The sequence below is a fragment of the Halichoeres trimaculatus genome, unplaced genomic scaffold (assembly GCF_033239565.1).
Source record: "Halichoeres trimaculatus isolate MK-OKI-2021-1 unplaced genomic scaffold, fHalTri1.1 fHalTri1_scaffold_15, whole genome shotgun sequence".
Classification (NCBI taxonomy): domain Eukaryota; kingdom Metazoa; phylum Chordata; class Actinopteri; order Labriformes; family Labridae; genus Halichoeres; species Halichoeres trimaculatus.
In genome coordinates this window covers 14080329-14095458 of record NW_027437193.1, presented here as the reverse complement: position 1 = coordinate 14095458, position 15130 = coordinate 14080329, and the positions used below count along the sequence as shown (strand labels likewise).

The window sequence follows — 15130 nt, the reverse complement described above, 5'->3', positions numbered from 1 at the left end:
GCATGCCCCCTTATTCACTTCTTCTCCTTTTCTCTAATTCAGCACAACTTCTTCCACATAACCACGCTTTAATTTTAAAATGAACCGGTTTGAGTATTTGATTGCAGAATATTCAGCTTGTTTTAGCAAATTCCATGGTTTGTAGGAAGGTAACAATGGAAAATACTGTTGTGAATTATTTTGAATCCTGTTTTCTACCTTGGATTTATACAGTAGATTTGTTTTTATGCACCTGCTTTATGTTGTATCTTCTGAACCATTTTTTTCCATTGTAGAGAAACATTTTAGTTGTCTATCAACAAAATTATCTGGTAAACCTCATCTGAACCTTGTTTTTTGAATGTTTACAAATGACTACTAGAATCAGTTTAAGGATTTTTTTTGTCCAGTTTTTACAGAGACTCCTTCGATGTAACTGAAATACAACTGAGAGCTGGATAAGACTTTTCTCTGCTCTTTTCTTTGCTTAGCTTAGCTTCAGACTTCCTCTGTATTTCTTTTTTTCACTCATATTTCTTTGTAGAGTTGTGACATCTTGATTTGAATTGTGTGTTTAGTAAGTTTGACATTTTTCTGTGTGTTTTTTTTTTCCTTTTTTTGGTATGCAGTTTTCTGTTTTTAACGTTTTGAAGGGCTATGAACACTTCCAACCATTCAGAAAGAATTTTGAAGTGCTCACTCCAGAGGCATATGTAGCAATAACAAAAGTACATAGCTATCGCTTGTTTAGAGTTGCAGTAGACAGAAACCTAGCTCACACAGTGTAACAGGTAGTATAAGACGCACTGATCATCACTCTTTACTTGATTCATTATATTCATTTTTATGGGCCTAATTAAGGTGTACTTACATTAAAAGGATGTAATTCCCAAACATTGTTGTACTTTGTATAAAAAAGGTTTAAATGTATTCTCAACAGATTATCTTGTGCAGGGTGTTAAGTAAGCAAAGCTTTCTTTACAGTCTTAATCTCAACATTGTATTTTTTAATAGGTTCATTTTTTGTTTTGCATGTTGCTCTTAATGTAACATTTACAAATTATTTATGAACTTAACATAGTCATCGACTTCTTTTTGCAGGACAATAGTTAGTTGAGCTCAAAATGTAACAGCTTTGGTCATCATGATGTAGATTTTTTGATCCATGCTGCAAACGGACATGGGAGGTTTATGAATGTGTTTGTGTGAGCACCAATAAAAAAAACGCAGTTAAAAGGTTTTGTTTGTGGCCTGCTGTATTAAGTCATGAACTCTAGAACATGGACACTCATCAATATTGTACAAGACAGTTTCATGAGACTGCATCACACTGAATCCAGTTTGACATAGAAAGAAGGGGTGAAGGTCACATAACAAATATATTTACAATTGTGGATGGCTGACAATGTCTCTTTGACATAAGATTTAATGGCATTGTGTCCATCAATCACCTAGGCCAGTGCCCCTTTAGCCCTCCAGTCTCTGGACAAAAGCCCCAGCAGCTCCTCTTCATCCTCCTCTTCTTCTTCATTGTTGGCATCCACCTCCATTATTTCTTCCTTCCTGGTCTGGGACTTGCTCTTCACCACATCCCGTTTGTCTCTAAGAACTTCAACTCTCTTGTAACATTCGATTTGTTCATCAATTTCATCAATCTGACGTTCAAGGCGGCCCTCTTCGTCGTCCTCCGCCACGATGGCATCTGATTTTGTGTTCACCTGCCGAATCTCCTTTTGAAACTCTTCCCACTCCTTGTCCATTTGATCTTTTGGTGCGTCTACATTGCGCACTTTAGCATCTCTTACAGGATCATCGAAGAAGCCCTCAGGGAGCGCCTCGGCAGTGTTGTCTTTCTTTTCTAATGTTTTCTCCTGCTCATCTGCTTTGAGGATGGAGCCTGAATGGGAAATGGCTGGTGCAGAAGGGACTGAGCTGTCGAAGAAATCAGTTGGTAATCCAACAGTAGTACCTGCGGTTCCTGCCTCTTTAGCACCATTATCATTCTCATCATCCTCATCCTCATCATAAACTCCGGCCAAAAGGCTCAGACCTGTAGATTTTTTTGGAGGAGCAGAGTCCTTGTCGTTGGGTTTCTCAAAGAAGTCTCCTGGTAGCCCCGAAGAAGACTGGCCTGCACCCAATGAAGATTTAGCCCTTTTCCCGACAACGTCCTCAGTCTCCTGTGTTTTCCTCTTCACAGGTTGACTCTGAGGTCTCACAGGCTGACTTTCTGCGTCCTTAAGCTGAGCAACCTTCTCTTTGTGATTTTTTCCAAGAATATGAGCTGGCCACAGAAGTTCGGACTTCACCTGCACATTGCATAGGACGCAGCTGAGGTGTCCGAGGCTGTTGTATTTAGCGAAAGGAGACTCTACTCGTTTCTTATCTGCTGTTTGCCTTTGTTTAGCCCTCATCAAACGCCGGAGCTCTTCTTGATTAACTACTTTCTTCCCCTTCTTGGAAGTCGCCATTCTTGAAAACAAAACAGCTCGTGAGGTTTCTGGTTTACAAGAAGAAGTGGTCTCGCGAAGATGACGTTGACTGCATAAATCGCGTTCAAACTCCGAAGAAAACCTCGCGAGACTTGGTGTATCACAGCAAGCTACTCTGACTGTTAGCTCAGCTGGCTTCATGAACCTCACCGTCCGCCTGAATTTTGACGCAAAGCAAAGTGACTTGATACCATTTTGAAACGAGTGTACTAGTAGACAACGATGTAGTCGTTTGATTTCGTTCTTAATTTTAAATGTATGTTGATTTTGTGCGTTTATGTTCTCTCATGTTTAGCATTATTTTCTGTTTTCATCGCCGCACCCTCCATATTCATTTTTTATTGGGGGCAAGCTAGCTAACGTTTGCAGGGAGCTAACGCTAATGTTGAGTTTGCCTGGAGTAGCAGGTGTAACGTTATTGTATGCAAGGATCTACGACAAAATATCGCTTTCGTTCAAGAAGCCGTTTTGAAATTTCAGTATTGCTCTGAGATTTATGTCTGTAGCCCGTTATTTAACTTATAACGTTTATTAAAGTACGATAGGAATCACCATCATGACAGGTGAGAAGATACGCACTAAGCGAAAGGACCACAACAAACCGAACAAAAATGACGAGATAATGGACACGTACGATGAGACTTCTAACGGGACTATTCCTAACGGTACCAGTAACCATTTGAAATCCAACAAGGCTTTTCAGAAATCTGTCAAAGCATCGGCCCTGCAGCAGCAACAGCAGCTCAATGCAAACAACATTAATGGCAATTCATCGTCAATCGGCACGGTGGTCAATGATGACAATAAAAACCCGATTATCCTGACAAGCGAGGACTTTGATTTCCCTGTGCACGAGTGCGTGTTTAAGGGAGACGTGCGCAGGCTCTCTTCCCTCATCAGGACCCATAGCATCTCCCAGAAGGACGTACACGGTAAGCCTTTTTCCGTTAGCTGATTGATTGTTGGGTGATTTGAAATACATTGCTAAGAAGCTACGACTTGTCAAAGTTAAAATTTAAATGTCCTCTAGAGGTGGTCTAACATAACACTCTTTTACAGGAAACACACCTCTTCACCTGGCTGTGATGATGGGCCATAAAGGTAAAGCTGATCAAAGTTAAAAATGTATATTTTTGTTTTCTCAATAGTTAATTGTCTGAACCAACCAAAATCATCTTTCATCATCAGAGATTACACCCAAATGGAACAAAATCTGCTGTTCTCCATATTGCTTGCATTTATCAGAGGGTGTTTTTTTTTGTCTCATAAAGTCCCCTGATAAAGCACCTCTGTCCTCATGCCCATCCTCTTTTGCGGTGCACCCCTCATCTCTCTGCTGCACTAAGCATGTCTTATATGACCTCTGCTGAAGTGTCATAGCAACACAGAGTTGGTATAGTACACTTGTTAGATTTGTTGCACGTAGGTGATCCAGATTTTTCCTTTGTCAAGAATCTTAGATTTCCAAAGGGAGTCTACAAAATGTTACCCTCAGTGGTTAAGCCTAGGGATGGGTATCAATTCAGGTACTTTTGTAAGAATTGTCCAAATTCCATCTGTAGTACAGAGTACTATGACTGTGAGGGAGGGGAAAGTAGGCAATTCTTAATGCTGGGCATGAACACAGCATTGCAAGTTTGTGTACTGAGAAATAAATATGTCAAATTGGGAAACTTTGATATTGTATTATTAAACAAATTGATATTTATTACCACATGAACACTCACACAAAAGTTCCAAAAATTGGTACTATTAAGTACTAATACTGATTGCCAGGTACCAGGCATAAGTACCATATTGTTTCAAATGTGAAAAGTACCCATCCTTAGTTAAACCACGTATATAAGTAGCACTTACATTTGGCATAACTTCTTACAGCAAGATGGAGCACACAGTTGTGGCAGCACAAAGAATGGCTGTAGCGTTGACATACTCACATCTTTTTTCTGTTTGTCTTACAGAATGTGCCCTTCTTTTACTGGCCCACAATGCACCTGTCAAGATAAAGAATGCACAGGGATGGAGTCCTCTAGCAGAAGCCATCAGCTACGGTGACAGGCAGATGAGTAAGTGATGTCATCAGCACTGCTCTGTATAGCTCTGCCCTGTTCTGGGTCTTTATCTCAGTATCACACTGACTATAGATTTATGATGGCTTCATGATGTCACCCTTTGTCACCGATTGTTGGTAAGTCAGACATGCTGGCATCTGGAGCGGCTTTCTGTATGAATGCTAATGTTGTGACAGTTTGTGTAAATGTCAGCTCGATGGCTGTCATCTGTTCAGGAAGTATTTTGCCTGGTTGAATTGCTCTACTCTCTTGTGTTACACAACAAGCTCGAACACATTAACCTAATCGTTGAAGGGAATTATGATTTTATTCCATGTCATGGTTAATGAAGCATGTTCCAAAACATTGGTATAGATTTATCCTCCAGAGTTCAGTAACATTTTCATACTGTCCTTTATGTACAACCCTGGTATAATTTAGAGGATAGGACAGAGGATGTGAAACTGGGAGAGAGTAAGGAATGAGCAGTCAAGGGTCACAGGTCAGTCTAATGCAGGCTGCCAGCATTAAAGACTAAATCCTCTGGAAATGGGGTGTGCTTATAAACCACCAGACCAAGCCTGTACCCTTTGATCACATTGTTAGAGTTTACACTTTCAGCTGCACGACAAAATAGGTTGTTTTGTCTTCAGTAGAAAACAAAGTTGCTGAGGAAGCTTAAAGATTGCAGAATGTAAAAAAAAAAGTTTTCTTTTTTACTGAGTAAACCACTTTACAATGCTGAATCTGATTGGTGGTTCATAACATGTTTTGACCTAAAAATGATTCATCTTAATTTCAATTATCATTTGTATTTAAGTTTGCCAAAGGCTAAATTCTGCCAGAGCTCAATGCGTTTGTGTGAATGTTTTAGAAGTAATTAAATTGTTTGAAGTCTGCAGCCACTGTCTAGTCACTCCAAAGCTTGTGTCTGGGATTTTCTCTGAGCGCTGGTTATCCAGATGGGCTGGAACGCAGCCTGAATTGTGGCTTAGTGTGAGGAAGCTCTGAGCTTACGGGCTGGTCACTCCCCTGCTTAATGATGCTACTGCTGCTTTCACATCTGACATCCAGGACAAGAGAGTCACAGATGACATGTGGAAGCACAAGATAAAACCTTTGGGCTGATTTTTCTGAACTAGTCTTTTTTGGGGTGGGATGTTATTTTGTTTACCTAAAATAGATAGAAGGATAGATGAAGGCTAAGTGAAACAGTGTTGTTTTTTTTTGTTGTAAAGCTCAGCTAACGAGTCCCATTTTTGCTAGTTATCTGTATAAATGGCTGTTGTGTGATTTATCAGCATCTCTACCTTGAACAGCATGTAAAGGAGGTCATGAGGACCAGTGTTCAGGAAAATGACCCTCCACCTTGTTAGTATGCGTCCCGACTCTCCGTGGCTGCTGTGGCAGGCTGGCTGGGGACTGGGACCAGGAGTTTAGCTATGAGAAGGTCACATAATTCACAAGGGGGAAGGGGAGGCATAGAGGGGGGCTGGGTACATTCGCACACCATCAGCAAGGACATGCAAAGAAGAATCAGGTGATAGATTTGGGCCTTTGCTTAAATAACATAAGCATCACCGGGCACAGGCACTGAAGTGTGGGCTTGCCATCATGAGGGGAAGGGTCAACAGTTTCACAGCTTGTCATGAAACACTGCAGTCTTCACAGTCATCACCTTTCGCTTTTACACATGTGCATGTTGCGTCAGCAGCTCGCTCGCTGGTTTTCTCTGGGTGCAATGACGAGCTGCCCGTGTGCAGCGAGGGCCTTGTCAGCACTTCTCTCCTCAGTCCAGTTTTTTCCCCCAGTGGTCAAGACTAGCAGGATGCATCTGAGGTGTACAGATTTGTATCTGTCCATCTGGTATTACTCATTAGTTTGTCTTCTTTTTGTGGGAGAGGAAGGAAAGTGACATCAGTGCAATGAGGTGTGAATTATGATACCTCTTTACAGGAAGTGGTTCATTTCTATGGCGAAAATACAGCAAACTTTCTCCTTCTTAATGTGAGAATTTGTCTTTTTCAAGTTAATTTCAAAACAGTCATATTTGTGCTAATAGTTTTTTAGTGACCTCATCCTCAACTTAAAAAATCAAGGATGGATTTTTTTTCATTTAAGATTTTCTCACATTGTAAAGGTGAAAAAATGCATGCGGCTAAGCAGAGAATGGAAGGGATTACTAACTGCAGCCTAAATTCTAACTGTTAAACACAAACAAAGAGTTTTAAAGGTGGAATTTTACTTCAAGGTGTTGTCCTTTGGACTTGCAGGGAAAATACAGTCTGTCAGGAGGCTTTTTCAGCCTAGAGGATTTTTATCCTATTTCTAAGAACAGTTTGAGGACTTATTTGACCCTTTTTGTTTTGTTCCTTAACAAAATCCATGGAGGTTGTTGTTCTAAGAACATTGTTCAAAGGGACTTTTGCAGCTCTCTACTCCGGCTTAGCTACTCTCCCTTCAAAAGGGAACCTTGAGTGATGGAACAGGAAGTGAAGTTGTCGGTGGTGAGGTGTAGATTGATTTGTCAAACACATGAGACGGCACAGCCTCAGCATCAGCTATCTTTAAAATCCTCTGTAACAAATTGTAAAAGATTTCTCAGTAACACATACACACACAGCTCTTCAGTGGGCAGTTCCTTTCCAGGAGTCCACAGAACAGTTTGTTCCAAAAGTGCTCAGCAGCCGTTACCTCTCCCCTAGTAACATGCTGGGAACAAAGCCTGACACAGAGTGGGTTTTTAAAGGCTGATACTGCTGTTTGTAAGGTTTGAAACAACCAATTTGCATTTTTAACACAAAAGCATCACATCAAATATTTATGGTATTTTTATTAATTCTGGTGGAAAATTAACAGGTATTTTTTGTGCAGTACGGTAAATGTAATGCAAGCAATTGCAATATCTCAAAGACATTTGTTGCATTTATCTGATTTTTTTTTTTTAGGTTATTTTTTTATTGAGACAAATACAGATATGCATATGTACAATAAAAAAATAGAGTTCAAAATAGAAAATTCACACATCCGTACAAAGCTTTATGAACAAATACCATGTATACACAATTAATATTAAAAAAAATAAGAAGAATAAATTAATAAAATGTTATACAATAACTTTCAAATGATTAAAAAAAACATATGTAAATATATGAAAATATACAAAATAATAATAGCAGCAAAAATAGGTACGCCACAAAGTTAAAGCAAAACAAAAAAACCCACAGCCCCAAATAAAACCCTCCCTTTCCCTAGATCCAGTTGCATGTTACCCCTTAAGTCCATGGGGGCTAATTTTATCTGATAAAATTTGACTTTACTTTTTGCCGGCAGGTTGGTCCACCAACATTCAACATGTTGATGCCATAATATTGTTCACCTGAGTTTTTTTCTCTGCATCTTGTTTCCCCAGTCACAGCGATCCTTCGGAAATTAAAGCAACAGTCTCGAGAGAGCGTGGAGGATAAGAGGCCCAAGTTACTGAAGGCCCTGAGGGAGGTGAGAGTCACTTTGGCTTTTGTGAACTTTGACTGTATTTCTCTGCAGAACCTGATTTGCATACATAAACTTTCATCTGTCCTTGAGGACGATGCATTTTATCTCTGAAATTAATGCCGTGAAGTCTTCAGTGAACTACACTTGGATTTATAAGGAACAAGCTGAATGATTTAGTGACGTGTTTATATCCGTTCTTTAGCTCGGTGACTTTTATCTGGAGCTGCATTGGGACTTTCAGAGCTGGGGTGAGTTTTCATGTTGTTGACAAAAAGTTGTTTATCTGCTTCATTCTTAGACACATTTCAGAATACAAGATTAAAAAGGCTTTAATTTGAAGTCACTTTGCCTATTTCTTCAAAGAAGCTGGACACTGCATTGGTTGCCTAAAGCTCCAACATAAAATACTCATTCATCAGCAGCACTTTATTTAAACTCTTGTGTTTTTCAGTTCCTTTGCTGTCCCGGATGCTACCCTCTGATGCTTGTAAAATCTACAAGCAGGGAATTAATATCAGGTAAAAAAAAAAGTCTGAGCTTATAAGTCGATTAAGCTGTTGCTGTATCTTTGAGACAATCTAATTCACTGAATGTTCAAAGCAGCAACCGGTCGATATATCCAGGTCGAGGGCTTCTTTTAGATCTTAAAAGTAGGACAAAAAAAGCTTGACACGCTCCCTGTCCTCCCTCTTGATTTAGACTTGACACAACTCTCATAGACTTCACTGATATGAAGTGTCAGCGCGGAGATCTAAGCTTCATTTTCAACGGCGATGCAGCTCCCTCCCAGTCCTTTGTGGTCCTGGACAATGAAGCAAAAGTGTACCAAAGAATACACCACGAGGTGAGCCACAATGAGGTGCAGTGAGTCAGCAGCTGTTTCATTTCAGTGCCTAACTTTTATGTCCTGGCCCGAAGGAGTCAGAGATGGAGACAGAAGAAGAGGTGGATATACTCATGAGCAGTGACGTCTACTCAGCAACTCTGTCCACCAAGTCCATCACCTTCTCTCGCAGTCAGATCGGCTGGCTGTTCAGAGAGGATAAAACGGTAAGCTTTCGAGGTTAAACCACAGACAGGAAGTAGCTTGCTTCTATAGTATTAAAAGACTTGAAATCCAACTTAAAAATGGGAAGTTAAAGGGTCATTTATTCGTTTTCTACAGGAGCGGGTTGGAAACTTCCTGGCTGACTTCTATGCAGTGAATGGGCTGGTGCTGGAGTCCCGGAAACGGCGAGAACACCTAAGCGAGGAGGACATCTTGAGGAACAAAGCCATCATGGAAAGCTTGAGTAAAGGAGGCAGCATCAGTGAACAAAATTTCGAGGTAAAGAAAGAGAATGAATCTACAAATGATACATCCTGCTGTCTCTGAGGATTTCAAACACGCCTTTAACAGGTGTTTTCTTCCCCTCAGCCTGTGAGAAGGCAGTCGCTCACAGCTCCAGCACCCAACACCATTTCTTGGGAAGAGTACATCACTGCGGAGCACGGAAAGTAAGCAACTTTTATCAGTCTTTGTCTGAATTAAAAATGTAATCAGGGCACCTGGGTGTGAACCCCATGAACCATCCTGTGTAATAAAAAGAAACGAACGTCGTTGTGTGTTTGTGTGTCTGTGTCTCTTCGCACCTTCAGGCCTCCTCATCTCGGCAGAGAGCTCGTGTGCAAGGAGAGCAAGAAGAACTTCAAAGCTACCGTAGCCATGAGCCAGGATTTCCCCCTAGGCATCGAGTCGTAAGTACATCCATTCCTCCTCAGATCTATTTACAAAGCTCTCTGCACAGATTGATCCCAGGTGAGTACGCTTGGATTCATGTGGGATTTTAGAAAAGGCTGGAGCAGAGATGAAATAATTCGGAGAAGATAATTGGACGAGGTAAGGGTTCCAGTGTCTGTAGGATTAGAAAATCAACTGCTCCACCATGTGATTACTTTTTTAACTCGGGTTGGCACCTTGTTAGCTGTGCTTGGGCTGTTTGATGAAAAAACCTGCATATTGCACTCTTATTTCCCTATCCTTTTGTGTCTTGCATCATGCATCTGAAAGCTAGTGGGATTCAGTTAGTAAATGAAAACATTAGAGTCTTACGTACACAGGGTTCTTAAGGCTAAATACTTGCTTTTAGTTCACATTAACTATTGACTTAAGCAGTAATGGCCAGTCATTTTCTTAAGATCAGACAAAATAACTAAATATTTTAAAGAATGCCCATAGATGAGGAGGCAAGATTCATAAAGGATGTGGTTTGGTTTTGGTTACAGGCAATGCTTTCTTCCCTCTGTTGAATGAGTCTTAATGGATGCAGCAATAAAACCCCACCCTGAGTAATAGCTAATGGTTTTTAGATGGTGTCTTCTTCACACTCCTCACCCTCTGCTCTGTTATGTGAAGCACTATTGTTCTAAATATTCAACAATACTCATAAAATGTTCCATTTAGAAAGAGACCACCAACTGTAGAGAAGTAATTTTGTTTTGGAAGGAGATCATTATTTCTTAGTAAATCGCCAGTCCAACCATTCACCTATCCTAACTTGGGATGCACCAATCCAACTTTTGTAGCTCCAATACCGATACCTGGGCTTTGGTATCAACCAATACCGATCCAATACCACAATAAATAATGCCCTACTTTGGGATAAGATTGGTAATGTTTTGGGTAAAAGGCAAAAAATTATTACATGGAATTACTGAAGTTAACACACCAATAACCGATACCAATGATTGGTATCAGTGCATCCCTAATCCTAACATTTGTTACATCTTAGGCAAAGAGTAACTGCATTTGTGCATGTGAAAATAATTAATTAATAATTAATCGCATGATTTCCCTGATTAATCATAATTAATCACATTGTGAAAGTGCCATAACATCTGTCATGCAAACTCTAAATCAGTACTTGTTATACAGTAATAGTTAAATCACATATTTAGTGCAAATCAAATTTACAAAATGTAAATACAAAATTAAAGCTTATTGCCACTGTCAGGGCATTAAAGTGATACTCCGGGATGGAACAAGTTGGGTCCTATCACAAGGTTTAGGGCAGAAATTACCCCTACAGCAGTGTTTTTGTGCAGCAGAAGCCCAGGGCGCTCGCACCAAACACCCCCTCCCTGCTCCTCTGCCAGTTTCCTCTGCACTCAGACGGGGCCATATTTTACTTGACCAAAAACACAAATAAACGGGCTCCCACTGAAAAAGTCTGATATTGGTCTGCATTCACGCTTTATTTAGAGAATTTTCAGTGCGTTACTTTCACATAAAACACCACTAAATAAGGCTCTAGTTCTCACCGTGTCTCTTCGTCCTGGCAGACTACCTGCATTTGTTTACATCTGGCACGCCGCCTGCGCGGACTGATACACTGAGTGGCGAGCGCCTTTAAGTTCCATGGCGTTGCCCCTCTTCTCCATGCTTGTTATGGTTACTCATCGTGTTTTTCCGTCAATTTCACTTCCGGTTCCACCGGGTCAGCAACAGACTTTTACAAAATAAAAGCATGTGAGCAACATGCACTAATGTGCAATAAAATATTCAACGGCGTTAATAGATTGTCGGGTTAACAGGAAAATAACGCGTTAACTTGCCCAGCACTACTTTTAACAAATCTTTGGTGGCCTAAAGATAAAACTATCAAATAAAGGTCAAAATTGAGGATAATGCATTTAACACAGTTAAATGTGATTGCGGAGTCTAGGAAAACACTGTCAAATTGGTTTGCTTTCATATCTGTGTAGCATACTCAAAGCTTTCTAATGGCAAAGGAAAGTGCTGAAATATTCTCTGTAGCATATACCGGTACTTAAATCAAGTTGGTCAAGGATGAAGATCTTCTACCTAAGCAAACACACCTTAAATTAAACTACCTTTTAACTAGGAAGAGGGCTAAAACTAAGAGGCTCCAAGATAAATCTTGTGTAATGCTGGTCTAATGTGGGTACTGATTTGATTTACTTGATATTTTCCGAAAACTGTGATTCCACAGAGCACGTTTCCTCAATGACTTTGCCAGTTTTCTAGTGCCACCAGCAGGTGGTAGTACATTCATTGGTGGATGGCAGACTTTGTGCTTACATTTGTGATGTAAGCACCCAGACATGATGAATCTTAATGTAATGTTGCTCCATCTGGGCATTAAAAACCTAGAGGAAGTTATGACTTCAGCAGTTTTACATGTACTAAAAATGAGGTGGCTGTTTTTAGATTTTAAAATGACCTAAAATCTGTTGGGTCTGTGTTTCGATCTGTTTAAAAGCCTGTTTCAAGAAGGGGACATAACTCTCTGGTTGACCTGTATATGACTCTAAGACCTGCTCATACACTTTTGAAGTCCTGTTGAAGTGGTGCCAAAGTGCAGAAGCCTGTACCAAGAATCCTTTACACTCAAAATGCAGTTTCATTTTCCTTCTTGTTGCGATAGTTCAGACTTCAGGAGGTTGTCCTCACCTGGAGGGAAATGTTGGCACAGAAAAGACTGTAAAAGAAAACTGCACACTCATTTCCCTCTGCCCCCAGGTTACTCAACGTGTTGGAGGTCATAGCCCCGTTCAAGCACTTCAACAAACTCCGGGAGTTTGTTCAGATGAAACTTCCACCAGGGTTTCCAGTCAAACTCGGTATGTGTGTCAATTTGCCTCTGTGTAGCTGAGAGTGGGTGAGCTCGAGGGGAACTTTCACAAAATAACGTGCTCTGATTCTGTTTTTCTCCCCCTGTAGACATCCCTGTCTTCCCCACCATCACAGCAACTGTCACCTTTCAGGAATTCCGCTACGACGAATTTGAAGAGTCTATTTTCTTCATCCCTAACGAGTACAAAGAAGATCCCAGTCGCTTCCCTGACCTCTGACCTGCAAACATAGCTGACAATACCAGGAAATGACCAGTGAGTCACGGTGTTTGTGAAGTGGGAAACAAAACGAGTCCTTTTCTTCATACACGTATTATTCTATCCCTTTTATTTTTGTCTTTATAAAGGGAGCTGGTTGTTCATTTCAATGGTGGATCCAAAGCAAATCAATGCAAACAGATTTTACAGAGCGCTATCTCACTTATACGCCTCATTTCCACTGCATGGTAAGCCTCGTTAAGACTCAACGTTATCTTTTTTTTTTTAATGAAAAAAGGGGAAAAAGTTCTTGTTGTACTTGATACTTGGTTTGTTTTTTGGTGTCACCTCAGTTGAGGTTTAACCAATACTTTTATTTCAAATCAGAGCTGATTGGGAAGGAGATGGTCACTGATTTCATACAGGACTGCTTCAACACCTTAGAGTGGAAGGATAGCTGCAGTGACCGTTACAGCATACGCACTCTAACGTATCACTTGAAACACTTTGCTTACCAAAATTACTCAGCTAGAGAAGAAATAACTTTTTAGTGAGGAGTCCCTGCTTGTGTTTGTGTAGCACTGAAACTCAACCACAGGCCACACTCAGATAAGAACTTCACCCACAGGGGGTTATAAAAAAATTAAGTAGTCTTACAAGAAGGGCCAAAACCTTTCTGGTGGGAAAAATGGCATTAGATGAATATTTTCTGTGTAAAATAATTGATAGTTTTTATTGTACTCGCTGTTCACCACCTGAGCAGCAAAATGCTGCTCCGGGCTGCTGTGCTCTCCTGTGACACACTTTGAACTTGTCATCATCACAGTGTTATTATGAACTCTTATCTCCGCCTTTCCGAGGACTGATGACAGAATTCTTGAAACTGCACTGACACCATCATCTGTAAATAATTCACATCTCATCTGTAATTCATAAGAAAAAGAGTCTCAAGTATAACTTTATCCCGAAACTGAGCTTAATATTCATTTATAAACTGTGTATAATATATATAAATATATATATAAATATATCCTCAAAGGAGTAACACTGTGTAGCAATACATTTCCAGTACTTAAGAATGTTTTTAACCAGCTGGGAGAAGGTTTAGCATAAAAACACATTCTTAACAGTTCAATACCCGAGCCTTTTCCCCTGTGCAGGACGCAGTCTCCTGTGTTTTCAGGTTCACTCATGTTACCTCTCTGCTGTCTCCATGTTTGTCGTGCTCGTATGGACTCTGTGCTCAGTGTGAGTGAGTAACTGTACTTGTATAAAGGATCGTTGTGTGTACGTTTGTGTCGGAGAACCCCGATGGGATATCAGGTAAACTGTAATAAGTTTAATACTGCACTGATATTAAGTATATTTAAGGCATGCTATGGCTGCATTAGCCAACTGGATCACGAGCATCATTAAGATATATTCTCAAAACATTTGTTATATTTACCTGCAGACTTGTTATAAGAATTAAAGAAAAAATGAAAATTGTAACACTAACACTTTGAAACACCTTTCAGTGCTTATAAAATCTCTCCTTGATGGTAGTCTGTGCTTAATCTTCTTGTTTGTTTTTTAATCCGAGGAGATTAAACTAAGCTGTGAAGTTGATGTTGCTGATTTTTTTCAAAACTGTCCAGAAGGGAAATGATGTGATTCTTCGAGTTGTCTCTGGCTTCAGCTAATATGTACTGCAACCATACCTACTTCACATCCCTTTAAATAAAGCACCAGCATCATGTTTCAACTGAATTTGTGCAGGTGTGATTTTGAAAACAAGTGTACAGAGGCTCAAAATACGGTAGGAAACCAAAATTCTAACCCTTTTTAATTTATTTACTTCAATGCACAACTTTTGGACCATGTGTTTAAATCCTTCCACAATCAGGTAGGTCGGTAAAAAACTAAGGTCTTAGTGATTCAGTCACTGCTGGTTTTAGATTTTTCTGCCAATCAAAATATCAAGATATACACTCTAGCATTATGACCACCAGTCTAACATTATTTCTGTATTAATCAGAATAAAGAAAATATTCTGACTGCGTAGGAGGCATGTAAACACCTAATTCCAATTGTAATAACCCGATTCGGCTCACTTTCTGATTATGATAAACCTGAATAAGGCCTCTGTGTCAGACCAAATATTGGGTCATATAAACGTGTTATTTGGAATATACTCCCAAGTAAGCTACCTAAAGGTTTTTACTTCTGCGCATGTTCAACATGGCGAGAAAGCAACAGACCTTACACTTTTGAGGTAAGGAAGAGATGAGCTCATTTACA

At 40.0% G+C, this 15130-nt stretch overlaps 2 protein-coding genes across 2 annotated transcripts; one reads left to right on the top strand and one right to left on the bottom strand.

Moving 5' to 3' along the window:
• Window positions 1-1196: 1196 nt before the first annotated feature.
• znf830 (zinc finger protein 830) lies at window positions 1197-2612 on the bottom strand. The gene has a single exon (XM_074688045.1). The coding sequence runs from the start codon at window positions 2610-2612 to the stop codon at window positions 1431-1433; it is 1182 nt and encodes a 393-aa protein (XP_074544146.1). The 3' UTR covers window positions 1197-1430.
• Window positions 2613-3026: 414 nt separating this feature from the next.
• On the top strand, window positions 3027-14579 carry LOC141803932 (ankyrin repeat domain-containing protein 13C-like). Its single transcript, XM_074688043.1, has 13 exons — window positions 3027-3403; window positions 3531-3572; window positions 4433-4537; window positions 7935-8020; window positions 8220-8265; window positions 8469-8535; window positions 8717-8861; window positions 8936-9067; window positions 9183-9344; window positions 9435-9514; window positions 9656-9754; window positions 12540-12640; window positions 12741-14579. The coding sequence occupies exons 1-13, from the start codon at window positions 3028-3030 to the stop codon at window positions 12869-12871; spliced, it is 1572 nt and encodes a 523-aa protein (XP_074544144.1). The 5' UTR covers window position 3027; the 3' UTR covers window positions 12872-14579.
• The last annotated feature ends 551 nt before the right edge of the window (window positions 14580-15130 follow it).